The sequence below is a fragment of the Salvelinus sp. IW2-2015 genome, linkage group LG4p, assembly GCF_002910315.2.
Source record: "Salvelinus sp. IW2-2015 linkage group LG4p, ASM291031v2, whole genome shotgun sequence".
Taxonomy (NCBI): domain Eukaryota; kingdom Metazoa; phylum Chordata; class Actinopteri; order Salmoniformes; family Salmonidae; genus Salvelinus; species Salvelinus sp. IW2-2015.
Window position 1 is genome coordinate 4,111,568 of NC_036841.1, and position 26,022 is coordinate 4,137,589.

Genomic DNA, 26,022 nt, shown 5'->3' on the forward strand with positions numbered 1-26,022 from the left:
GGGGGGGGGGGTATCCACCAACTAATTGGAGTGGTGCTGGACAGGCTAGTCCAGGGGCAGTTTGGGCCTTCAGTCTGTCATGAGAAGGAATCAAAAGAGAGGCCGGCTACACAGGACACTTTTCATCCTCTACCATCAAAACAGAGACCGCACAGTCAGTAGATAGAGAAAAATAGAGGAGAGGGGGATGGAGGAAGAAGAGAGTGAGCAAGACAGAAATAAGGCAGAGAAAAAAGAAGCAGAGATGAAGGAAAGGACAGAGACAAGAGAGAGGTATAGAAAGAACAGAAGAAGAGCAAGAGATGTGCTTTATTTGGCCCCGTCAGCTCCAGATCAGCACCAGGTGTAATGATGACCTCGCAGTTGAGTTGATGTCAAAAACAAAATGATCCCAACAGCCTCCCTCTCTTTCTTTGTTCTCCTGCTCAGCTGTCAGGTCTTTCGCTCTACTGCACCTGGCTGCCTATCCAGCCATAACCTCTCCTGCAGACACAAGCGAAGGCAGTACTGGTCGACTAGGACTTCTTTCAATCGCGCCTCTAAGCTTCTTGATGCAATACTTTAGTCTTGTAAATGAAAAGAAATGATTGAAATTGGTTTCTCATACACCCTCACATCTCTATTCCAAATCAAATTCTGCTTTTTTGCAACAGAATCAGAACAAAGGTGATCTATACTGTCCCAGAACAGAACTGTTATTTTAAAAGCATGGGAACCGGTTAATAATGTTATTTTATGTTCCAGGTGCAACAAAGCACCTATGCAAAGCCCTCACTCTGTCACTCAGAAACTTATTCCAGTGTGTGCCTGCCAGCTGAAAAGCTTTTGCCAGTGTGTGTGCACATAGGCAACCTGCCCCTCCCACTCCAAAGCATAGTCTGGTGCCGCTTTGCACACACAAGCTTTTTAACTAGCTAGCTGCTCCAACGTTAAGCCAACTCTAAAGTTCAAAGACATTCAAAGTTCCTCAATAGGTATGATTCTGTGGGCCTAATTCAGATAATGCATGCCATAACAAGATACCCAGAGCTTCAAAGCAAGCCTCGTCCTCCACCCTCTCTCGCCAAACAACATTTCTGTTGCATCTCGCGCCCTACACTCGCCTGTCCAATGCATGTAAATAGCTTCCCTGCACTGACTGGTAAAGTAATTTAACGCTGAGCTAAATGTCATTTATTTATTTTTGATTTCAAAGGTTTTAAAAGGAACAGAAAGGAACGATATAAACCATTCGGTTCAAACTGGTTCAGAACTTCATTTTGCTGGTCGGAACAGTGTAACGAAACAAAATAAGGGTTCTGTTAAGATTGGACTATTATTTCAGTTCCAACCCCAGACTGTCTGACTTCAGCAGCCAGCATGTTTGTTTTTCCCACAACCAGGAGGGGGGTAAATCACACAAAAGCACACCACAATGTGATATGTGACAGGACTCAGAATCACACAATCTTCCCCCTTGTCAGTTCTGTGAGAGAAATCTCCCTCAAGCCTTTGTGCTGTGAAGAACAGTCATGACAATCTTGACAGTAGAAATGTGATCTGAAAAGCAGCACCAAAGCTCTCTGCATCTCCACATCCATCTAGGCTCCCTCTCGCTCATTCGCTCTCTGTCCCTTCCCTCCCATTACTTCCATCCCCACCTCTCTTTCTCCTACTCTCTGCATATTTCATATCCCTGTGTGTGTGTCCCAATTACTGGCTGGCAGACCCTGATCCTCCAGTTAGTGGCTCATGGAGAATTGAGACTGCCTTCCTCCCTCCCCAGGCTCTCTGTCCCATAACCCCCCACTCTGCAGCTCCCAGTCCCTCTCCAGCCCTGGTTCACAACTTCCCACTCCTCCCCATCAGAGCTGAGATTCTGTCTGTAGTGCATACATTAATCATGAGTCATCCTTTTTCTTCCTCTGTAGCTGATGAACCTCACAAGCAACATTTACATTTACATTTAAGTCATTTAGCAGCAACCACAGGCATTTGCCTAAACCCTGCTCCAATAGAGATCAGGGAAGCTAGTGTCTATGGGTAATGTCTAACTTAACGATAGCACCAACATGGCCAGGTTACTAATCATCATGGTTGTCAGCAATGACGCCCGTTAAGGTCATCCTGTCTAAATACTTTACAGTGGACACCTAAAGTCACCTCACCTCCTCCCGATACCCCATCAGCTCCCAACACTCTAGCACTCAGCTCAATGGGACGGGCACTGGGCGATGTGTCCCTGCAGAGGCATTGATTGATCCCTGCCCAAATCCAGAGACCCCCTTCCCTCCAAAAGAGGAAGGGAGAAAACCACCACAACACCATAAAAAAGGATGTGGAAAATCAAAGGGTCTTTGATGCCTCTCTCCTGCTAAGTCTCTGAACCTCCTACTGGGAGTTCAGCTAACATAGTGAGGACACACACACACACACAGGTGAGAAAGCTACAGTAATGAGAGAAAATGCTGGGAAGTTGGCAGCGCTTTGCACTCAAGGACAAAAAAATAATAATCCGGCCACACAAATAGGTTTTACTGGTGTGACAAAATCAATAGTGGCACAAAATGGCACTCAGTCGTAGATAACTTGTCAACAGCCTACAGCAGTGGTTTCCAACTCTGGTCCTCGAGTACCTCCAACAGCACATTTTTGTTGTAGCCCCTGACAAACATACCAGATTCAACTCTGATGGCCTGATGATTAGTTGAAAAGTTGACTAATCAAGGTGTGTTTGTCCGGGGCTGTTGATGGGGTATTAAATAAAGGTTAAATACATAAATAAATATATATTCGAGGACCGGAGTTGGGAACCACTGGCCTACAGCATATGTACTGGGGCGTATTCATTACGCCGATTTTGTTGCAAAACGTTTCTTAAATGGAAACAACCGCAACGGACCTATCTGCATTTGTCAAATATAACTATCGTTTTGCTGTTTGCTTCCGTTTGGTTCTTAAACGGCCAACGATGTCAGTAGCTAATGAATACGCCCCTGTACTCACATAGCTCTGCCAGCCAGGTTGGTGTGGACATGCTGCTCGAAGTCTGGATACTTGGAGGCCAAGTAGGCAAAATCCGGAGGCTTGTCTTTGTAGCGGTTCCGCGGGTGCATTGATTTGTTCAGTGACATTCTCACTTCACTGTGGAGGAAGGAAACAGCTGTATTTACACCTGTAACTCGTCAAAGGGTTGGGAGGCTAACAAGTTAGCTAACTGACGTAGATGCGTGTAAAAGCATACAAAGATAACGCTATTAGCTAGCTTGTTAGCAAACAACAGGCATTCATCAGTAAACTGCAAGCTAGCTAACGTTAGCTAAAGCACATTTCAACTCCATGCTGCCTGTCAACAAAATGGCTAGCTAGACCTCTCTAAGCGAGACACGCTAGCGTTAGGTAACCTCTTGTTTTGGTGACTTGAGTACCTGAAATATTCGCTCGGAATATATTCTAAAAGTTTGAAAATGTCAACAGTTGTCTTGCACACACGAGAAGAGAACTCACGTTAAGACTTAATGTGTAAACGTTTAGACCGCGTTTCTTCCGGAATGGTGGATGAAGTCACAACTCTGCGCCGAGACATTGGTTGACGTCAATATTCCGCGCATTTTCTGAAACAGTACCAAAGACACATTTTGAAGTGTCAGTGCTATCTGGGATCCTTGGGACGTCCCTACCCTAAATCAATAATCTAACTTCTTACCTAACCATGTTACATTTCAACTTCAATGGGTAGGATCCCAGATAGCACGGACCTTTTGAAGTCTGACAGGCTGAGGCTACATACGAAATTATGTGGACATCCCTCCAAATTAGTGGATTTGGCTATTTCAGCCACACCCGTTGATGACAGGTGTATAAAATCGAGCATACAGCCATGCAATCCCCATAGACAAACATTGGCCGTAGAATGGCCTATACTGAAAGCTCAGTGACTTTCTACGTGGCACCGTCATAGGATGCCACCTTTCCAACATGTCAGCTCATCAAATGTCTGCCCCAGTCAAATTTCAGCTAGAGCTGCCCAAATAAACTGTAAGTACTGTTAATGTGAATTGGAAACATCTAGGAGCAACAATGTCTCAGCCATGAAGTGGTAGGCCACACAAGCTCATAGAACAGCAATGCTGAGTGCTGAAGTGTAGAGCGTAAAAAATCTTATGTCCAGTTCCAGTTCCAAACTGCCTCTGGAAGCAATGTCAGCACAAGAACTGTTAGTCAGGAGCTTCATGAAATGTGTTTCCATGGACGAGCAGCCGCACACAAGCACAACAGTTTGGGAAGGCACTTTTGTTTCATCATGACAATGCCCCCATGCACAAAGCAAGGTCAGTACAGAAATGGTTGGTCGAGATTGATGTGGAAGATCTTGACTGGCCTGGACAGAGCCCTGACCTCATCTCCATCAAACACCTTTGGGATGAACTGGAACTCCAACTGAGAGCCAGGCCCAACCTCACTAATGCTCTTGTGGCTGAACGGAAGCAAGTCCCCGCAGCAATGTTCCAACACCTAGTGGAAAGCCTTCCCGGAAGAGTGGAGGCTGTTATGACAGTACAGGGGGAACCAACCAATATTAATTCCCATGATTTTGGAATGAGATGTTCGACGAGCAGGTGTCCACATACTCTTGGCCATGTGTGTCATCAGTAGTATTCTGGCAGCAATTTTATAAATGATCTCGAGTGTGTGGTTGATTGATCTGTTATTCACATACAAATTGTGCTTCCTTACATACAATGAAGCAGATGGCAACATGGCAATTGTACACCTCACGCACCCAGTCAAACATTGCAAAGGGGTTACAGTACAACAGATGTTGACACTTGCTCAAATGTATCCAAGTGAATTTAACTATTGGTTGAGCAAGTATACTTTTGAGTCATAGCCTAACCTACTCAACATGATTCATCTGTTCCCAGAGCTGCACTTTACACTTCACCTATTATTTTCAATGAGACCTTTATTGTATTGTAGTCAGAAAATTAGATGTAGTATAAAGGTTCCAGCCAGGTGTTACCACACACTTACCTGGTAGAATGCAAAGAACTGAAGACACCAACATGGTCTTTCTTAGAAATGTAAGATTGAGGTCCATTAATGTAAAATGTCAATAATATTCTGTTCCAAGTATGGAAACCATCGCCAGGCATACATCACAGCTGTGAACGTTAATAATGAATCCCTTCCATTATATTAATACTTCATATACAGTATACAATGTAATTATGAACATGTAATGATTAATGTCAATAGCCCTAGTCTGTCTATCATTATTGACCTAAGAAAAAAACATGCATTCACTGAAGAAACTCATGAAATGTTTAGACACGCCTTCATTGAAACCTTTAGCTCAAAATCAGTAAATCCCTGTGTGAACTTGTTATAGACATTCAATATGTCAAGCTGTGCATGTTCTTTGAGAACCCCCCTCCAACCCAATAAAAGGACAACATTTACAGATATTTGTTTAATGTTGCAAACAATAATGACATCCAGATATTGTTAACAATTTTGCTGAACGTGAGAAAGACCATGAAAGCAAAACAATAAATCCTGTTCAAGGTGTGAAGAACAGTGTGAAGAAGTCTGAAGCCCTCAACCTATTCACAAGGCAGATTATAGCAGACAGATGGACTTGAGACTGGGGGAAAAGGACCAACAGACAGTGTAAGCTTGTCTGCCAGGCCCTCTGATCCACCTAGCTAGTGCAGCATAGGGATTGCTTGGGACCTGCAAATGGCAAAAAGTGATTTATTTTCACAGGGTAGGTACAACAGCACAGGTATATAAAGCATTCATTCAATGATAACTATATTACAAGAAGAGACACATTCTCCCTCCCTCCCATTTGTTTATAGACCTTTGTCTAACCCAAGAAAGGGAAAGCTGAATTTTTCAATAACAATAAGAGTCAAGTCTAATATCCATTTAGGTTCACTTCAGGCCTGGTTTAGAATTTACACCCACGGATCCAGATATTGGAATTCTGAATTTAGCCAATCGAATAGAGAAAATCGGCTTAAATCAGGAAGCTAACTTAGTCTAGCATCGAGAACAGAACAGATCAGGACACCTGAATGCTGAAGCTACACCAGAATGTCCTATAGTTACATTTTTGGGGGCTTCAGCTAAAACACATTTTATGGTGCATCAGCACCACCATGTCCAATTGTCCTATCGATTGCTGGTGTATGGAGTAACGCACGCCGACTCTCCAATCAAAATCTCCTACTGACTGACAGAGAAAGCAGCTTGGAGAAAGACCAGTCTGGGTCTGACTAAATGCATGGAGGCCTCTAGTCTAGAGGAAAAAGTGGTGTTCTCTCAATGAGAAGATTATTTTCTCTTAGAACATCTTTAGTCTGCCGCAATCCCATCACATATAGAGGAAGGAGCCAGCTCATTCATTTACAGACCTGTCCTCCTAACAGCAACAAACAACCACATTAAGTACAGAGCCGTCTGTCTGCAGCCATCATGCCAGTCTGAGCCGACCTGTCTGGTAGAGTCTGTCTGGTGTCTTTGAAAAGTCGATATGCAAAATACACAGTATACATAGAAACCATACACCTGCTTACTAGTAAGAGACAGTATGGGTACAACCCTTTCTCATAAGAGAGAGTTCTCTTATCCTACTTCTAGCTCTTTTAACAGTATATCGTTTGTCAAGTGGACCAATTAGTATTTGACAGTTTAGCAGGGTGGCCTGTGGCTGATTGAGTCGGAGTCTGAAGTGCACTACTTTTAGGGAATAGGGTGCCATTTCAGACTCGACCCGAGTGTTCAGTGGCTTACATCACAGCACTTGAACCAGAAAGGCCCTCCAAACCAGACAGCTCAGCCCCTGGTACAACAGGGGCACATGCAGCAGTTCTAATGTCGACAGGTCAAAGGTCAAACTAGCCACTATGAGGGTTCAAAGGTCAGCAGCAGCACCTAGCTACATCCAAACAAATACACACAGGAAGAGGAACAGGAAGATATTCAGCAAAGAAGCTTAAGATAAGATCAGTTAAGCAAGTGGAATTCTTTATTATAGAAATGCATCAATGGAAAAAGGCTGATAAAAAAAAAAAATTATGCAATTTTAAATTTCTTACTTCTACGGTCATCAGTCCGACAAAGGACCAAAGATCTAACGAAAAGCAGGGATGTGCCAGACAATAGGATTTTCCCTCACCTGCTGCAGCGTAAGCAGCAGCATGTTTTTTTTTTAAGGGAAATGGAGGGATTTGGTTTTCATTTTGTTCAGCCTCCTAGATCATAAGATTAACAGAATATGATAAAGATCTGCCTGCCACCCAGGAGACGACTGCAATGTGTTAGTCGGCCTGTGGAGTTTCGCCTCGAGAGCTCTTCACTAGGAGTCTAAGCACTCTTCTGGGCACAAATGCAGCCTAGTAAGCCTAGCCAAAGACCAAAGTCAAGGCCGGTCTGTGGGAAGGGAGCTTCTTTAAGTAGGCTTAGGGGTGACGATCCCTTTACAAGAACTACCATCAGACCGCTCTACTGTACAGCGAACACAAGCATGTCTACTGCTATCATTTTATTTCATCATCAATTGAATGAATCCCCCCCCAATAGTTCACCAGTCAGTTTGGTGGAAACAGATTTGGACACTTCCCTACAGCTCAGTAAAATTACATGTATTTTGCCCCCCACAGAAACAGCTTTATTACCTCTCAATCATGAATTTTTTCCCCCCTGGAGAGATCTTTTGCACATACCAAAACAAACCTGAGGGGCAACTTTGACTCCTTGTCATGCGATGACAAGCGGTTATTGATAAGTCCGACTATTCGAAACTCTGCATATTTCATCCAAAACTAAGGCTTAAGCTTGCCCTCCCTAATTTACACCAACCATAGATGCAAGCAGCACCAAGACAATGGCCAACTGAGCATCAAATCACTTACATGATTCTTTAGTATAACAGACAAAACCCAGCAGACACCGGATTCGTCAAATGGTTCGAAAAAGGGAGAGTTCAGTTGACTCCAATGGAAAATCACTCAGGTTAGACTTTGGACGTCAAACAGCCATCATACAGAGGGAGGGAGACACCTAAAGATCCTTTTCAAGTGAATTGAAATATTAAAAGAGTGATCCCTGATGTCTGCTGCTAAAGGCCAGATGTGCTAGAGAAAGGCTGAGAAGCTCACCTTAACAGTTGCAGCCAACCGTAAGCCCAGTACCGAGCGAACAGACAGGGGGCAGCTTATCAGGGAGTAACCTCACGTATTGGCTCACATAGCTTTCAGGTTAGAATTTAGCTTACAGTCCACTGAGTTTAGCCTAAATGCTAACCAACGGAAATAAGGGCACCCATCTGCAACAACATAGCCAGGTTAATTCATTGAGATGCCAAAACAGAAATGTATCCGATTCAATAAACAGCGGAAGCAGAATACATTATTGGATAGAGATAATTCTAAGTTTTTTCTACTAAGTTAGGACGCGTCATGACAAGAGTAAAAAGCTGTTTGTTTTCTCAACCCCCAGATGTCCAAAGATACAGTTTGAACATTTGTATATGCAGCAATTAATATATTCACTAGTTCCACATGAAGAGAAATGTATGCACACTTCAGAAGTGATGTTACAAAGCTACAGATTATTCCAATAACCCCCCCCCCCCCCAGACAGACAATCTCATATCTCCGGCATCAAGGGATTATACTTCTCCTTTTGTGTGTTTTCCCCCGCCCCCTCAAAAACATCACCAACAGAGACTACAACAGTGAAAGAGAAGAGAAAAAAAATCATAAAAATAAAATAGGCAGACAAAAGAAAATCTGACACGTAAAAGAAGTTTTTTTAAATTATCGGTTTTTAGTGCCCTACATTTACACCCAGTCAAAGAGTGTGTCCCAAATGTCACCCTATTCCCTGTATAGCGCACTCATTTTACCAGGGCACAGGGGCCCTGGTCATCCGTATTGCATCACATAGGGAGCCATTTGTGACACACAAAGAAACATCTGCCTTCAGTAAGTAGGTAGGTAAGGCTGCATGTGACAAACAGACAGCCCCGCCCATGTTAAACCTATTGTACTTCTAGACAACGTTATCATGTAAATTTACAGTATACAATTTTGGATTCATCATCACCATGCAAGAATACTTTTTTTGCTGTGCAACATTTAATAGCTCAATCTACATCCAGAATAATGTACATAAAAGGACCATTATTGGACCAGAGAGCGTTATGACAGGATAAGGTATTAACCATGGTGTGTGTGTAGCCAGAGGAGATGAAGGAGACGGGGGAGTGAGGTGGGTTGCAGGGGGGTGGAAAAGGCCTAGAGGGGGTGGAGTGGGAGGAGAGAGGTGTGGTGGTCTGATCTTCTCAGGTCTGATCAGCGACACTCCCACACTTTAACTGTTTGATCTACGCTTCCGTGACGACATACGGAGCATTCTTGTGGAAATCTGAGGAGAGGAGAAGGACATTAGTACAAAGGAAGAGTAGATAGAGGTATTCATCACAAACCTATATTCCATTTAGCTTATGACCCGAATATATTGAAGTTGAAGTCGGAAGTTTACATACACCTTAGCCAAATACATTTAAACTCAGTTTCACAATTCCTGACATTTAATCCTAGTAAAAATTCCCTTTCTTAGGTCAGTTAGGATCACCACTTTATTTTAAGAATGTGAAATGTCAGAATAATAGTAGAGAGAATTATTTATTTCAGCTTTTATTTCTTTCATCACATCCCAGTGGGTCAGAAGTTTACATACACTCAATTAGTATTTGGTAGCATTGCGTTTAACTTGGGTCAAACATTTTGGGTAGCCTTCCACAAGCTTCCCACATTAAGTTGGGTGAATTTTGGCCCATTCCTCCTGACAAAGCTGGTGTAACTGAGTCAGGTTTGTAGGCCTCCTTGCTCGCACATGCTTTTTCAGTTCCGCCCACAAATTTTCTATAGGATTGAGGTCAGGTCTTTGTGATGGCCATTCCAATACCTTGACTTTGTTGTCCATAAGCCATTTTGCCACAACTTTGGAAGTATGCTTGGGGTCATTGTCCATTTGGAAGACCCATTTGCGACCAAGCTTTAACTTCCTGACTGATGTCTTGAGATGCTGCTTCAATATATCCACATAATTTCCATTCCTCATGATGCCATCTATTTTGTGAAGTGCACCAGTCCCTCCTGCAGCAAAGGACCCCCACAACAATGCTGCCACCCCCGTGCTTCACGGTTGGGATGAGGTTCTTCGGCTTGCAAGCGTTCCCCTTTTTCCTCCAAACATAACGATGGTCATTATGGCCAAACAGTTCTACTTTTGTTTCATCAGACCAGAGAACATTTCTCCAAAAAGTACAATCTTTGTCCCCATGTGCAGTTGCAATCCGTAGTCTGGCTTTTTTTATGGCGGTTTTGGAGTAGTGGTTTCTTCCTTGCTGAGCGGCCTTTCAGGTTATGTCGATATAGGACTCGTTTTACTGTGGATATAGATACTTTTGTACCCGTTTCCTGCAGCATCGTCACAAGGTCCTTTGCTGCTGTTCTGGGATTGATTTGCACTTTTGGCACCAAAGTACATTCATCTCCAGGAGACAGAACAGAACGCGTGATTAGTTATTTTTGAAGTCGGTTCAGTTTCTGTTCGATTATAAAAAAAGAAACAATGTTTCGATGATTTTTTCCCCCTCAACATTAAATGCACTACGCATTGTGTTGAATGCTATAACAATTTAAAACAATTAATAAAAGTACAATGGTAGTGACTTTCCATTACCGCTTATCACTTATTAACCCTCATGTATTCACATTACTTTAATAAAATATTTCAGTTGTGTGTATTACATAGATTTTATTTCATTACTTAATTTAATTCCTATGGTGTCTGACAAAATCACTATTTTGTAGTTCAAAGTAAATAAGGCATACTTATGACTGCTGAATACCATCAATCACTAGGATCATGTATTTTCAGGTAGAGAACTTGCAAAGCAACAGCTGCTCTCTATCACCTCACGATCACACATCCTTCTCTCTTCCGTAGCAGGCATAATAGAAACAGAAAGGACAAGTAAATGCGCAATGGATTATGGTCACTGTAGTCAATGACCATGTTTTATGCGTTAAACTAAGTAGAATATTGGCCAGTTGGAAAACTAACTCCCTACTACATAGCACAGTTCAGACTGGATCTGATTGATCTCTAGAGAAACTGTGTGATGTGCGCATTGAGCGCATAGAAAGAAAAAACTAAATAGAATTAGTTGGGTTAAAAACCAAAAAAATCCCTGACATTTCAGTTAATCGCCCAGCACTAATATTTTGCTACAGTGTGCCGTACTGAACAAGACCCAGCTGTAACTGACGCTGACTGTAGAAGAAAAGATTGAGAGCGGCTTACCCAGAGAGGTAACAAAATGTTCATGGGCACTCAGGGTCTTCATGCAGCGCTTGTTCTTGTAGTCCCAGATCCTTAAGGTCTTGTCATCAGCACAGCTTAATATGAACTTGCCTCCGGGGTGGACAAGCATCCCGCGCACCCAGTTATCATGGCCAACCTGGGACAAAAGCATTTGGTTAGAATTGTTAATACAAAATCTAGGGTCAGTTTCCCAGACTACTCCCAGACTAAAACTAGCTTTTTAGTCCAGGACTACGCTTAGTTCAGGAAACCAGTCAACCTGGAACAGAGCGTTCGGTTACGACTAGGGTTCAAGAATGTCAATCCTATTGCAATTCATGTCATGTGAGGACTGGATTCAACAACATAAAAACTGCATGAATCGAAATTACCATCTATTGTATTGATGGTCCACTCACCAGTGTCATAAGGCACATTCCAATACTGACATCCCACATCTTAATGGTCTTGTCTCTGGAGCCAGACAGCAGGAAAGGGCCCGGCTTACCACTCTTCTTAGACTGGAAGGACACAGGGAGAACAACACGATGAGCTCCAATTGCCGCAGTAAAATACCAATACAGAACCTTTAGCAGTCTTCACTTGCGGGACGTCAATCCTTAATAATTTCTTTGTGAGGGCTATATGCAGCCAGCAGCCTTCTGAATTAAATTTATTTTTATACCACAGCCTTTGATAAATAAATACCACCTTAAAATCAGGGGAAATGGACTACCAACAAAATAGTTATCAATGTATATCTCCAGAGCAGGGCACATGCCTACACTTCAGAGGTTCAATTACAGACTCTGCTTCCATATAAGAGTGATTCTGAACACAGTAGCAGAAACTTGCCCTGAGGGTGCCTAACAGCTGAGGGCAATATTTGATTATAGACCAAAATTTGCACTTAGATTCAATTGTTCCATTTCTACATGGTCTGTGGTGCAGTATAAATCGGAATTTTCCCCATACTAAAACAACCATCCATTTCGTAATTTTTAAATCAAATATCTATCGTCGGCCGCTAAGCATGGAGTGATGAATCACGCTTCACCATCTGGCAGTCGGACAGAAATCTGTGTTTGGCGCTACCAGCCCGAATGCAGTGCGCCAACTGTAAAGTTTGGTGGAGGAGGAATAATGGTCTGGGGCTGTTTTCCATGGTTCGGCTAGGCCCCTTAGTCCCAGTGAAGGGAAATCTTAATGCTACAGCATACAATGACATTCTAGACGATTCTGTGCTTCAAACTTTGTGGCAAAAGTTTGGGGAAGGCCTTTTCCTGTTTCAGCATGACAATGCCCCTGTGCACAAAGCGAAGTCCATACAGAAATGGTTTGTCAAAATCAGTGTGAAAGAACTTGACTGGCCTGCACAGAACCCTGACTTGAACCCCATCAAACACCTTTGGGATGAATTAGAATGCTGACTGCAAGCTAGGCCTAATCACCCAACATCAGTGCCCGACCTCACTAATGCTCGTGGCTGAATGGAAGCAAGTCCCCGCAGCAATGTTCCAACACCTAGTGGAAATCCTTCCCAGAAGTGTGGAGGCTGTTATAGCAGCAAAGGGGGACCAACTATACTGCTCAAAAAAATAAAGGGAACACTAAAATAACACATCCTAGATCTGAATGAATGAAATATTCTTATTAAATACTTTTTTCTTTACATAGTTGAATGTGCTGACAACAAAATCACACAAATATTATCAATGGAAATCAAATTTATCAACCCATGGAGGTCTGGATTTGGAGTCACACTCAAAATTAAAGTGGAAAACCACACTACAGGCTGATCCAACTTTGATGTAATGTCCTTAAAACAAGTCAAAATGAGGCTCAGTAGTGTGTGTGTGTGGCCTCCACGTGCCTGTATGACCTCGCTACAACGCCTGGGCATGCTCCTGATGAGGTGGCGGATGGTCTCCTGAGGGATCTCCTCCCAGACCTGGACTAAAGCATCCGCCAACTCCTGGACAGTCTGTGGTGCAACRTGGCRTTGGTGGATGGAGCGAGACATGATRTCCCAGATGTGCTCAATTGGATTCAGGTCTGGGGAACGGGCGGKCCAGTCCATAGCATCAATGCCTTCCTCTTGCAGGAACTGCTGACACACTCCAGCCACATGAGGTCTAGCATTGTCTTGCATTAGGAGGAACCCAGGGCCAACCGCACCAGCATATGGTCTCACAAGGGGTCTGAGGATCTCATCTCGGTACCTAATGGCAGTCAGGCTACCTCTGGCGAGCACATGGAGGGCTGTGCGCCCCCCCAAAGAAATGCCACCCCACACCATGACTGACCCACCGCCAAACCGGTCATGCTGGAGGATGTTGCAGGCAGCAGAACGTTCTCCACGGCGTCTCCAGACTCTGTCACATGTGCTCAGTGTGAACCTGCTTTCATCTGTGAAGAACACAGGGCGCCAGTGGTGAATTTGCCAATCTTGGTGTTCTCTGGCAAATGCCAAACGTCCTGCACGGTGTTGGGCTGTAAGCACAACCCCCACCTGTGGACGTCGGGCCCTCATACCACCCTCATGGAGTCTGTTTCTGACCGTTTGAGCAGACACATGCACATTTGTGGCCTGCTGGAGGTCCTTTTGCAGGGCTCTGGCAGTGCTCCTCCTGCTCCTCCTTGCACAAAGGCGGAGGTAGCGGTCCTGCTGCTGGGTTGTTGCCCTCCTACGGCCTCCTCCACGTCTCCTGATGTACTGGCCTGTCTCCTGGTAGCGCCTCCATGCTCTGGACACTACGCTGACAGACACAGCAAACCTTCTTGCCACAGCTCGCATTGATGTGCCATCCTGGATGAGCTGCACTACCTGAGCCACTTGTGTGGGTTGTAGACTCCGTCTCATGCTACCACTAGAGTGAAAGCACCGCCAGCATTCAAAAGTGACCAAAACATCAGCCAGGAAGCATAGGAACTGAGAAGTGGTCTGTGGTCACCACCTGCAGAACCACTCCTTTATTTGGGGTGTCTTGCTAATTGCCTATAATTTCCCCCTGTTGTCTATTCCATTTGCACAACAGCATGTGAAATTTATTGTCAATCAGTGTTGCTTCCTAAGTGGACAGTTTGATTGACTTGGAGTTACGTGTTCCCTTTATTTTTTTGAGCAGTGTATATATTAATGCCCATGATTTTGGAATGATATGTTCGACGATGTTCGACATATGTTCGACATACTTTTGGACATGTAGTGTGCACACAGATATAAAAAGTCATTACATGCCTCAGAGTTCTGAAACAGGGAAGGGCATGTTCTAACAGTTTGGGTTCCCCTGTGCAGGCTCATCTCAGCACGTAGAGCAGAGCAGTCTTAAATGTCAGACTCACATGTGGCTGCTTTAGTTCACAGAACATAAAGTGTGCCAGTATAATTGATGTCAGGAGAATCTGGAGAATCATTCTACCTGAACCAGCTCTGCTACTAAGCATCAAGTTCTTCAAGTCTTCAAAAGGAGAATTTGATCAAAGGCAAGGGTGTGTGTGTGTGTGTGTGTGCATACAACAATACCTTAGCCAAGATCAACAATACCATCACTGTAGACTTAGCACATCAACCATTCAAATGGGTAAATACAGAAAGAGAGCGCTAAAGAGAAAAACAGGCTCCCTCTGAGAACATGGGATAGTGTATCATTGTGCGCAGGCATCGAGGCAAACAGGGTTCTTGACAAACAGGGCCACTAGCTGCCTGTGAGGATAAATGTTTTAATCGAATGAAACTAAAATTGGACATGCATGATCACAAGACTTGGGAGAGCAGGACACTCACAGGGCATCGGAGGTGGGGGGTGTAGACTCACAGGGGCAGGGTGGCGGTCTGACCCTGGGCCATGACAGGGTTGCTCCTGTAATTTTAATTTCATGGTCTGATTCAAACATGTCTGGCTCTGTGAGGTGCCAATCTTAGGTTAGGAGACGGACCAAATAAGCCAGATATATAGGAAGTCAGAGGGAGGGTGGAGAGCAAAGTACATTTTCTGACATAAGCAATATGTCAGCATAAGGAATATCTAGGTCTACTTTCCCTTGGGCAATCAGATACTTGTATGTACCTAGCCGTAACGTTTAAATGGGTGTGCGCACAATATTATTTTGATGTCACATTACCATTTTACTTAAGGCATGTACATACAATGCTCTCGGAAGGCATTCAGACCACTTGACTTTTCCCACATTTTGTTACATTACAGTATTATCCTAAAATTTATCCTAAAATGGATTAAATACTTAGTTCCTCCTCAATCTACACGCAATACCCCATAATGACCAAAAAAAAAACGTTTTTGAAACGTAAATCGCATGTACATAGGTATTCTGACCCGTTACTTCGTTTTAGCGCCTTTTGCAACGATTACAGCCTCAAGTCTTTTTGGGTATGATGCTACAAGCTTGGCACACCTGTATTTGGAGAGTTGCTCCCATTTTCCTCTGTCAGGTTGGATGGGGAGCATCGCTAAACAGCTATTTTCAGGTCTCTCCAGAGATGTTTGATCGGGTTCAAATCCGGGCTCTGGCTGGGCCACTCAAGGACACTCAGAGGACTTGTCCCAAAGCCACTCCAGTGTTGTCTTGGCTGTGTGCTTGGGGTCGTTGTCCTGTTGGAAGGTGAACCTTCGCCACATTCTGAGGTCCTGAGTGCTCTGGAACAGGTTGTTTTCATTAAGAATCTCTGTACTTCACTCCATTCACCTTTCCCTCGATCCTGACATGTCTCCAAGTCCCTGCAGCTGAAAAACATCCCCACAGCATGATGCTGCCACCACACTTCACCTTAGGGATGCCAAGTTTCCTCCAGACGTGACGTGGCATTCAGGCCAAATAACCTTGTTTTTCAATGGTCTGAAAGTCTTTAGGTGCCTTTTGGCAAACTCCAAGCGGACTGTCATGTGCCTTTTACTGAGGAGTGGCTTCCGTCTGGCCCCTACCATAAACGCTTGATTGGTGGAGTGCTGCAGAGTTGGTTGTCCTTCTGGAAGGTTCTCCCATCTCCACAGAGGATCTCTAGAGCTCTGCCAGAGTGACCATCGGATTCTTAGTCACCGCCCTGACCAAGGCCCTTCACCCCCGATTGCTCAGTTTGGCCGGGCGGCCAGCTCTAGGAAGAGTCTTGGTGGTTCCAAACTTCTTCCATTTAAGAATGATGGAGGCCACTGTGCTCTTGGGGACTTTCAATGCTGCAGGTACCCTTCTCCAGATCTGTGCCACGACACAATCCTGTCCCGGAGCTCCCCGGACAATTCCTTCGACCTTATGGCTTGGTTTTGACTGACATGCACTGTCAACGGTGGGACCTTATATAGACAGGTGGACCACAGGTGGACTCCAATCAAGTAGAAACATCAAGGATTATCAATGGAAACGTGATGCACCTCACCTTAATTTCGAGTCTTATTGCGATGGGTCTAAATACTTATGTAAATACGTTTTTAATACATTTGGAAAAAATTCTAAAAACCTGTTTTCACGTTGTCATTATGGGGAATTGTGTGCAGATTGATGAGGAAAATGTTTTATTTAATACATTTTAGAAGGCTGTAACGTAATAAAATGTGGAAAAAGGGAAGGGGTCTGAATACTTTCTGAATGTACTGTACATAAAGGTTTTGTCACAGATCCAGGGACAGGGCATAAGGGTAAGGTGCTTTTGAAGAGTCAGCAGGTGGCGTTTCGAGGAATGAAGGAGGGAACAAAGCCTTTAGTTCAGTGTGTATATCAGTATTTCAGTGTCAAGCTCCTCACCTCTGAGCCGGTGGCCTCCAAGATGGTGGGATGGGCGCTCTCAGGGGCCCAGGAGATGCACTCCACCACGTGTTCGTGCTCCCGCAGCTCGGCCTTGCACTCTTTGGACGCCACCACCCACACACGCACCGTCTGGTCGTTGGAGCAGCTGGCGATCAGGGTGCCATCCTGGTTGGGCCGGACCATCCTCACCCACTCCCTGTGGCCCGTGAACGTCTTCACACAGTAGCTGATGGATGGGAAGAGATGGGTTAAAGATGGTTGCTTACTTTGCGGAGGCATAGGAAATGTTGAATACTACTTAAAAGAGAAGCTCCTGCACACTTATGTGAACGTTTTGGCTCACGGTAAGCACTGCTTTTTGGCAACATACTTACCCAGTGGCCACCTCCCACATTTTAATGGTTTTGTCCCTTGAGGCAGATACTATGTGATCTCCATTGGGCATGATGGCTACAGATGAAACATTGTGATCGTGTCCTGGAAAACAAAAGACAACACAATGAGACCTTCACTGGGCCATAGGTAGCCTAGCGGTTGAGAGCGTTGAGCCAGTATCCGAAAGGTTGTTGGCTCAAATCCCCGGGCTGGCAAGGTGGACAAAATCTGCCATTCTACCAACAACAACTTTTACCCCCGGGCGCCAATGATGTGGACATTGATTTAAGGCATCCCCCCTGCATCTCTCTGATTCAGAGGGGTTGGGTTAAACATGGAAGACACATTTCAATTAAATGCATTCAGTTGTACAACTGACTAGGTATCCCCTTTCCAAAACAACCACTCTGACAAATAACTATTGGTTAAATGTCCAAGTACTGTACTTTAGACAGAGGCCAGTTGGGCTAACTGCATTGTTAGCCAGCTTTTCCTGCACAAGCCTTTCCATTTCTGAATGCCATCCACTTTGACAAGAAGTCCTCCCCATCATGTCACTGGAACTAAAACGTGCCATAAAAATCGGTTTTGTTCAAATTAGCCAATTAACATGAATAGTGAGATGGCCAAATACGCCCAGGGTGTCTTTGTTCCTGGAGAAGAGGCAGTTAATTACCTAGAGACCAAGGCAGCCATCTTTAATCAGCTGAAAAGATGAGGAAACTAAGGAGGCTCTAAAAAGGCAAGCTTAAATATATGTGGTGGGGAGGGGTAGTGTGTGGGTGGGGGGAGCCCCACAGTGCGCTATGGCTGTTATAATAATGGGTGGTGGAAGGCTCAAAGGGTTGTTATCTGTTTCAGGGGGGCCTGAAGGCACACGTAAAATGTGCCGCCTGGAATTATCCAGCAATTAGGATTAAAAGAGGGGAGGGGCAGTGACACTGCCTAAGGACTGGTACATTTAGAGTGCTGATGATATGAGAAATAGCACCTCGTCTTGAGGGTGTGTGTGTGAGTGAGTCCCCACCGCCTGTAGGAGTTGGATTGGGGAGGATGTTAAGAAGTGTGGAATGGCTGGCATTAACATTAAAGCCTGTGTGACAGAATTTGGTTGTGATGTGAAGCTCCTGTGTTTCACTGTGTTTTCTGTTAATTGAAGCAGATTGTCATGAACGTAAGTGAGGATGAGCCATATCATATGTGATAATGAACAGCATCGGTAGCACCTGTGTCCCAACGCACCATCCAAACACATGCTCACACATACGTCTGGAATTGCTCATCCAAGCTTTGCCTGAACCAAACAATCACACATACCTCGCCATCCCTGGTCCTCCTTATGGTCTAAGACATAATATCCTTCAACCGATTAGCTCTCTAGACAGTCCCACCCATCCACTCCTGTCCCCTCACCATGCATGGTTCTGATGCACTCAAAGCCCTGGAAGTCCCACAGCTTGATGGTCATGTCTGCAGAGCAGGAGGCCAACAGCTTGCCAGTATGGTCAAAGGATATGTCCTGGACAGAGTCTGTGTGACCCTTCAGCGTCCGCTCAAAGTCTCCTGTCTCATAGTCCCATACCTGGCAAGGAGAGAAAACACACTATTTCAGCTGCTGTGTGAACACATGAAAACACATGAACAGAACAACTCTCAGCTGCTCTCCACAATCTAGAAATCCCCACACCGCAACAGAGACCCCAAATACCAGTGTCTCGTCTAGCCTAGTCTGCACCGTGACACTGCCTCTTCCCCAAGCGACCAAGCAGCCAAAACAGGCTTACAGGAGGCAGGCTGTGACTGGCACAGAGAGATAAGGATAGATCCATAAAATGCAGTAGAAGATCATATTAATATCATATCACAAGAGAGCCAATACATCCTGGGTGAGGTGCCAGACAGACTTCTCTCGACATTAAATACCCACAGTCTGAGGTTCGTCTCTAGAGCTCCAATAGCACAGAATGACGAGCCTACAAGCCAGACAGCGTCTCGACATGCAAACACCGACTCCATACATATTTAACGTTCAAAACCTTTGTCTGATTAAGTTACTGTTTCAAGAAGAATACATTTGTCTGTGAAGCATATAAATTCAAATATCCCCATATTGGGATAGTGAGAGAAAGAAATAAGCCTAGGGTGGTTGAATAAATGTCTATTGTGATTGTGTTGATATTGACAGTGGGATTTGGGTCTTAAATAGCAGGGTCAACAACAAACACTAGTTTGGCTGCATCTAAAACATGACGGGTATCACATTACCCTGTGTTTCCAGACAGGCAGGCGCTGTGGGGATAAGCTTTTCCTCCATCGCTGAGCATGGGGGGGGGGGCACTGGACTGACAGAAGCCCCCTCCTGCCTCATTTGGGCTTTCTCCACTGCCAAGTCCACCCGCCCCCGCCCGTTTTGAGTCTAGTCTACCACAAAATCCACCCCAGTATGGCGTGGTGTTAAGTCTGCCAGTACCACCAAGACCATCACTTAGTCTGCTGAGCTTGTGCTTCTGCCACCAAACCCATCAGTGCTGAGCTTGTTACCTACGCAAGTGGCGGGCTAGTGAAACATAGTAGTGCAATTTATTACAGCTTATGGTATTTTCTTCTGCAGACCAACATATCCTATTAGCTCAGTAAGCTGCAGTATAGATGCACTGCACAATGTCATTAGGTAATAAGGTCAGGGGAGGCTAACCTGAAAATTAACTGTGTTTATGTAATGACAACAGCATGAGATAAACAACCATAAAATGAATGTACGCCACTCGCAACGATGTGGCTCTAAGAATGAGAGACTAACATTAACTCTTTCCATTGACCAACTGAAAATAAGCTATATTCAATTTAAAGATCAAATCAGTAATTAATATAGGCCTACTTGAGAGAATGACACTAAAATAGTCACTTTAAAATAATGTGGTCCAGTCTGTGCTGAAGGCCTCCGCAGGGTCTTTCTTGCCATAAGCAGCAGTTAACCTGACACTCAACCTCAAGCTGTTTGGCCTAGTTTAGTGTGAGGGACAGGGCTTCTTATCACCATGCAGAGAAAGGGAATGCGAGACCCATCGAGAGCAAAGGAAGCAGAGAAGGCTCACTGCTCACAAAACCTGCTGATTTACATACTGCCAAGGTGGCGAGCTCAAGGACGGTAACATGTAAAAATAAATATATATAAAAATTGCATAGATTTGCTACGTTTGCAGAAGGGAAAGCAGAGGACCAGAGGGGGAAGGAGTGAGGGCAAGCAGAGCATCAAAGCCATGACAATTACTCCCTGCATACCAAAAGAGGAGGAAGAGAGACTAGTTTCAGACTGCAGGCAAACCAACAGCCTTACTGGAATGTCAAAGAGAATGTCAGAGAGTAAGTCAGAGAGAATGTCAGTGTGCAGAGCTCTTACGTTCAGCTCCCCAGTTAAAGATTTAACAGCAAGGTCTGGAGGGAAAGTAGGGCACAGAGTGAGGCGAGCCAGGCTAGGAAAGAAGCGGCGGCATAAGAGGGCAGATTGGGAGATTTGGGGCCTGACTGTGCCTGCTCTGGGATGGCTGGATGGTGGTCGTGGCAGGGGTCCAGCACTCAAGCGAAATATGAAATAACAGGGGTAAAGAGGAAGGAGGGAGGAGGTGGTGAAGGCCCCTGGACGGAGTGTTGCAAAATAACAGGCGACTGATTCCACATGAATAAAAGATACAGCACAAATATTTATACTCATTTGGGCACAGAGGTAGCTCACTGTGGTAGCGCAGCAAACCAGACGCTGTAAAAACAGCATGGCAGACGAACCAGGGTTATTATACTGCCTGTATTAATGCACTTAAAAATAGCAATTTATGGATGTCAAATCGATAGGAGGGGGGTTGCTGTAGGGCGTGTCCTGATAAAAGGAGAGCGTGAGCGAGAGAAAGCGTGGGAGCAAGTGTGGTAGGTATTAGGTAGTGCTGATGCGATGCCAGGCTGGCACACAGGCTGAATGAACAACAAGGAAGCAGAGCTCATCGCTTTGGGAACGCAACTAAAGCAAAACACTATTGTTTTATGAGCATCTCTCCTCTGCTTTTCTTAAAATATCTAAAAGAAATCCACACACGCCTAGAGCATATTATACAGCTAAGCAAATCCAATGCAAGTCAATAGAGAATGAGGCCTGCTACAGTGTACTCCATCTTTCAAAATATTTCAGCAGCATTGAAGGTCCCCAAGAACAGTGGCCATCATTCTTAATGGAAGAAGTTTGGAACCACCAAGACTTCCTAGAGCTGGCCGCCCGGCCAAACTGCGCAATCAGGGGAGAAAGGTCTTGGTCAGGGAGGTGACCAAGAACCCGATGGTCACTCCAGAGTTCCTCTGCAGAGATGGGAGAACAACGATCACTGCAGCGCTCTACCAAAATCTGGCCTTTATGGTAGTGGCAAGATGGAACCCACTCCTCAGTAAAACGGCACGACAGCCCGCTTGGACTGACCACGAGAAACAAGATTCTCTGGTTTGATGAAAGCAAGATTGAACCTCTCTGGCCTGAATGCCAAGCGTCACATCTGGAGGAAACCTGGCACCATCCCAACGGTAAAGCGTGGTGGTGGAAGCATCATGCTGTGGGGATGTTTTTCAGTGGCAGGGACTGGTAGACCAGTCAGGATCAAGTGAAAGATGAACGGAGCAAGGTACAAAGATATCCTTCATTAAAACCTGCTCCAGAGTGCTCAGGACCTCAGACTGGGGTAAAGGTTCACCTTGCAACAAGACAAAGACCCTAAGCACACAGCCAAGACAATGCAGGAGTGGCTTCAGTACAAGTCTCTGAGTGGCCCAGCCAGAGCCCAGACTAGAACCCAATCGAACATCTCTGGAGAGACCTGAAAAAATCTGTGCAGCAACGCTCCCCATCCAACCTGACAGAGCTTGAGAGGATCTGAGAAGAATGGGAGAAACTCCCCAAATACAGGTGTGCCAAGCTTGTAGCATCATACCCAAGACGACGCATGGCTGTAATTGCTGCCAAAGGAACTTCCAGAAAGTTCTGAGTAAAGGGTCTGAATACATATGTAAGTGTTATTTTTACATTTTTAATTTGCAAACATTTCTAAAAACTGTTTTTGCTTTGTCATTATAGAATATTGTGTGTAGATTTATGAGGGGAAAACTAGTTAATCAATTTTTGAATAAAGGTTGTAACTTACACTTTCCGAATGCACTGTAATTGGCATATTTGGGTTAAAAACAGGTCAAGTAATACTATGCTTTTAAACAATTTAATTCTGAAATGTACCTCAAAATAGTCATTTTAATGTCTTCACATTCTCAAAATCCAAACTTAGATTGACACTATGATTGATATTGTAATAGTCATTATCTATGTGGCCTGAGTACACACTTGCACCAACTACACTGAACAAAAATATAAACGTAACAATTTACTGAGTTACAGTTCATAAGGAAAATCTGTCAATTGAAAGAAATTCAGTAGGCTCTAATCTATGGGTTTCACATGAACAGTAATACAGATATGCATCTGTTGGTCACAGATATCCTTTAAAAAAAAAGTAGGGGCGTGGATCTGAAAACCAGTCAGTATTTGGTGGGACTACCATTTGCCTAATGCAGCGTGACACATCCCCTTTGGATAGAGTTTCAGGCTGTTGATTGTGGCCTGTGGAATGTTGTCCCACTCCTCAATGGCTGTACGAAGGTACTGGATATTGGCGGTAACTGGAACACGCCGTCGTACACGTCAATCCAGAGCATCCCAAACATGCTCAATGCATGACCTGTTTGGTGACATTTTCAGCTTGCAGGAATTGTGTACAGATCCTTGCGACATGGGACTGTGCATTATCATGCTGAAACACGAGGGGATGGCGGCAGATGAACGGCATGACAATGGGCCTCAGGATTTCGTCATGGTATCTCTGTGCATTCAAATTGCCATCGGTAAATGCAATTGTGTTCGTTGTCCATAGCTTATGCCTGCCCATCCAATGACCCCACCGCCACCATGGGGCACTCTATTCACAATGTTGACATTGGCAAATCGCTTGCCCACACACACCACCATCTGCCCGCAACAGTTGATACCGGGATTCATCCCTGAAGAGCACACTTCTCCAGCGTGCCAGTGGCCATCGAAGGTGAGCATTTTCCCACTGAATTCGGTTACAACGCCAAACTGCATTCAAGGTCAAGACCCTGACAAGCATGCAGATGAGCTTCCCTGAGACAGTTTCTGGGAGTTTGTGCAGAAATTCTTGGGTTGTGCAAACTCAGTTTCATCAGCTGTCCAGTTGGCTGGTTTAAGACTTGGTAAAGAAGATGGATGTGGAAGTGCTGGAGTAGTTAAACGTGGTTTGCGGTTGCGAGGCCGGTTGGACGTACTGCCAAATTCTCTAAATCGACGTTGGAGGCAGCTTATGGTAGAGAAATGAACATTACATTATCTGGCAACCTCTCTGGTGGACATGCTTGCAGTCAGCATGCCAATTGCACGCTCCCTTTAAAATGTGCAATGCCACAGATGTTTTGAGTGGACTTTTATTGTCCCCCGCACAAGGTGCATCTGTGTAATGATCATGCTGTTGAATCAGCTTCTTCATATGCCACACCTATCTGGTGGATGGATTACCTTGGCAAAGGAAAATGCTCACTAACAGAGATGTTAACAAATTTGTACACAGAATGAGAGAAATAAGCTTTTTGTGCGCATGGAACAATTCCGGGATCTTTTATTTCAGCTCATGAAACATGGGACCAGCACTTTACCTGATCCGTTTATATTTTTGCTCAGCATATGTTGACACCAAATTTCATGCTTTTACACCAAAAAATAATTGGTTCAGTGGCACGTTTTGATATTGTACAAGGACGTGAATTGGTTAAAGATGATGCAGTTCAATGGTTGGTACACAGCTCTGCAGTTGACCTTTAATGAAAAGGGACTCAAACCCAGGCCTTATTGGTTGCAGTTATACATATACAGTCAACTCCCATACAAGTGGATAAAATAACTTGCCAGCACAGTGTTGGGGAAGGTGTTTGGGGCAGTTTGCTTGCATCTCATTTAATTGCATCACGTTGTTTGTACATCGTTTAATTATTTCCCTGGAGAATAACATAAACAACAAGTCTTTACTCTGTCTATGATGGTTCTTATATTCTACAGACCTTTATTGTGGCGTCCTCGGAGGCAGACACCATGACACTGAAGACTGGGTGGAAGATGACACGTGTGACGGGGGAACGATGGCCGCTCAGCGCGTACTTCTCCGGCGGGCGAGGGATCCACTCTTTGGGGTCACGCTTCTGGGCTATGGGCCCACCCAAGGTGATCTCCTCCTTGGCCTCGTTCAGCTTTGACTCCAGCTCCATCACCTTGGGGGTTAGGGGGCATATGTAGACGACATTGTAATACCGTCACAATAGGATATGCGGTAACTAAGAAGGAAATTAGCCGTTTCTGGCACAAAATGGCTGCCGCGCATCATCTGGTGGGAAACACATATTGGTGGTGGATGAGGTGAGTTTAGCCCTTACAACGTAAAGCACTTGAGACGTTTAGAAAACCTCAATTTTGGAATACAGTACGTGTATAATCTGTAAAAGAAAGCAAAACTGTCTAATATAAGCTTGCTAATGCTGATGATACATGGACATCTCTGCTGGCTTCTTCAGTGTACTGCTAAGTAAGCACATCACAGCCACCCATATCAAACGATCTCATATCTTAAGGGCATTGGGTTAACACATTCAATTCTTTGTAGTGTAACCTTTTTAATACGCTGTGTATAGTGAGTATCGGCCCAGATGACGTTCCGCCGCAGTCATGGGCCAAGACTAGGAGACACAATCCCCAGCTACAAAAGCATCCCCTGAAACAAAACAAACCTTCTTTTGTAATCTGATGACTGAGGTCCATTTCTTTTCCAAAAGGCCAGCATACTTCTTATCCAATTCTTCATTCTGGTTGGGGAAGAGAAAAAAAAGTTAGGAAAAGAACACTGCACGCACACAGAAACACACAATCTAGCACAGAACTTAGTTTAGGCCTAATCAGTGGGGCCTATGGGTCTGCCTGGGGGGCATCTGAGATTGCAGACAGTCTTTGGGTACAGTAGAGTGCGCGAGCGCAGTAATAAGGAATGGGATTTACACCCCTACAGCCAAACAGAGTCAGCCTTGAGGCTAATTGTAAACACATACACACGGAGACATGCTTACAGAGACAAACACATTCTTAATCCCCCTCACACAAGCTAATCTCCTGCAGACAAGGGTTTATGCCCTCACAAACCGTACACTGGGGAGGAAAATTAACTTCAGGTAGCCTGGCAGAGAGCGGCTTCCACCTGGAGAAAAAACTAGCAACCGGGGTGTGGAGGCCATTTTTCTAAAGGGCAAAGGAGGGACTTCTGGTACGTGTTTACAGAATGGCTAGGGTATGGAGTAAGGCAAACTTAAGTGAAACCTGTTACGGGTACTAACCAAGATCAAAACATGTTGCCTAAAAACGAGCATACATGTTTTATTCAGGGA

The 26,022-nt window shown here is 44.6% G+C and overlaps 3 protein-coding genes across 8 annotated transcripts in view; 1 reads left to right on the plus strand and 2 right to left on the minus strand.

The window, feature by feature from the left end:
* The window catches only part of mettl16 (methyltransferase 16, N6-methyladenosine), a 28,208-nt gene extending 24,631 nt beyond the window's left edge, over positions 1–3,577 (minus strand). The window contains exons 1-2 of one of the 3 annotated variants that reach the window (XM_023980720.2): positions 3,487–3,577; positions 2,986–3,123 (exon numbers count right to left, since the gene is read on the minus strand). In XM_023980720.2, coding sequence (XP_023836488.1) covers positions 2,986–3,113 — 128 coding nt within the window. In that variant the 5' untranslated portion in view covers positions 3,114–3,123; positions 3,487–3,577. Of the gene's footprint in view, positions 1–2,985; positions 3,124–3,383 lie in introns of all 3 variants that reach the window. The other 2 variants (XM_023980713.2, XM_023980710.2) reach the window with 2 other exon arrangements.
* Positions 1–26,022, plus strand: part of limk1a (LIM domain kinase 1a) — a 526,526-nt gene that overhangs the window by 203,802 nt on the left and 296,702 nt on the right. The gene's annotated exons all lie outside the window — the stretch shown is intronic.
* The window catches only part of LOC111959247 (lissencephaly-1 homolog A), a 53,046-nt gene continuing 34,017 nt past the window's right edge, over positions 6,994–26,022 (minus strand). For all 4 annotated transcript variants that reach the window (XM_023980730.2, XM_023980741.2, XM_023980738.2 and 1 more), the window contains 8 exons: positions 25,375–25,449; positions 24,655–24,861; positions 18,913–19,081; positions 17,499–17,601; positions 17,122–17,350; positions 11,784–11,885; positions 11,365–11,521; positions 6,994–9,417 (listed from right to left, as the gene is read on the minus strand). In XM_023980730.2, coding sequence (XP_023836498.1) covers positions 9,377–9,417; positions 11,365–11,521; positions 11,784–11,885; positions 17,122–17,350; positions 17,499–17,601; positions 18,913–19,081; positions 24,655–24,861; positions 25,375–25,449 — 1,083 coding nt within the window. In that variant the 3' untranslated portion in view covers positions 6,994–9,376. The remainder of the gene's footprint in view (positions 9,418–11,364; positions 11,522–11,783; positions 11,886–17,121; positions 17,351–17,498; positions 17,602–18,912; positions 19,082–24,654; positions 24,862–25,374; positions 25,450–26,022) is intronic.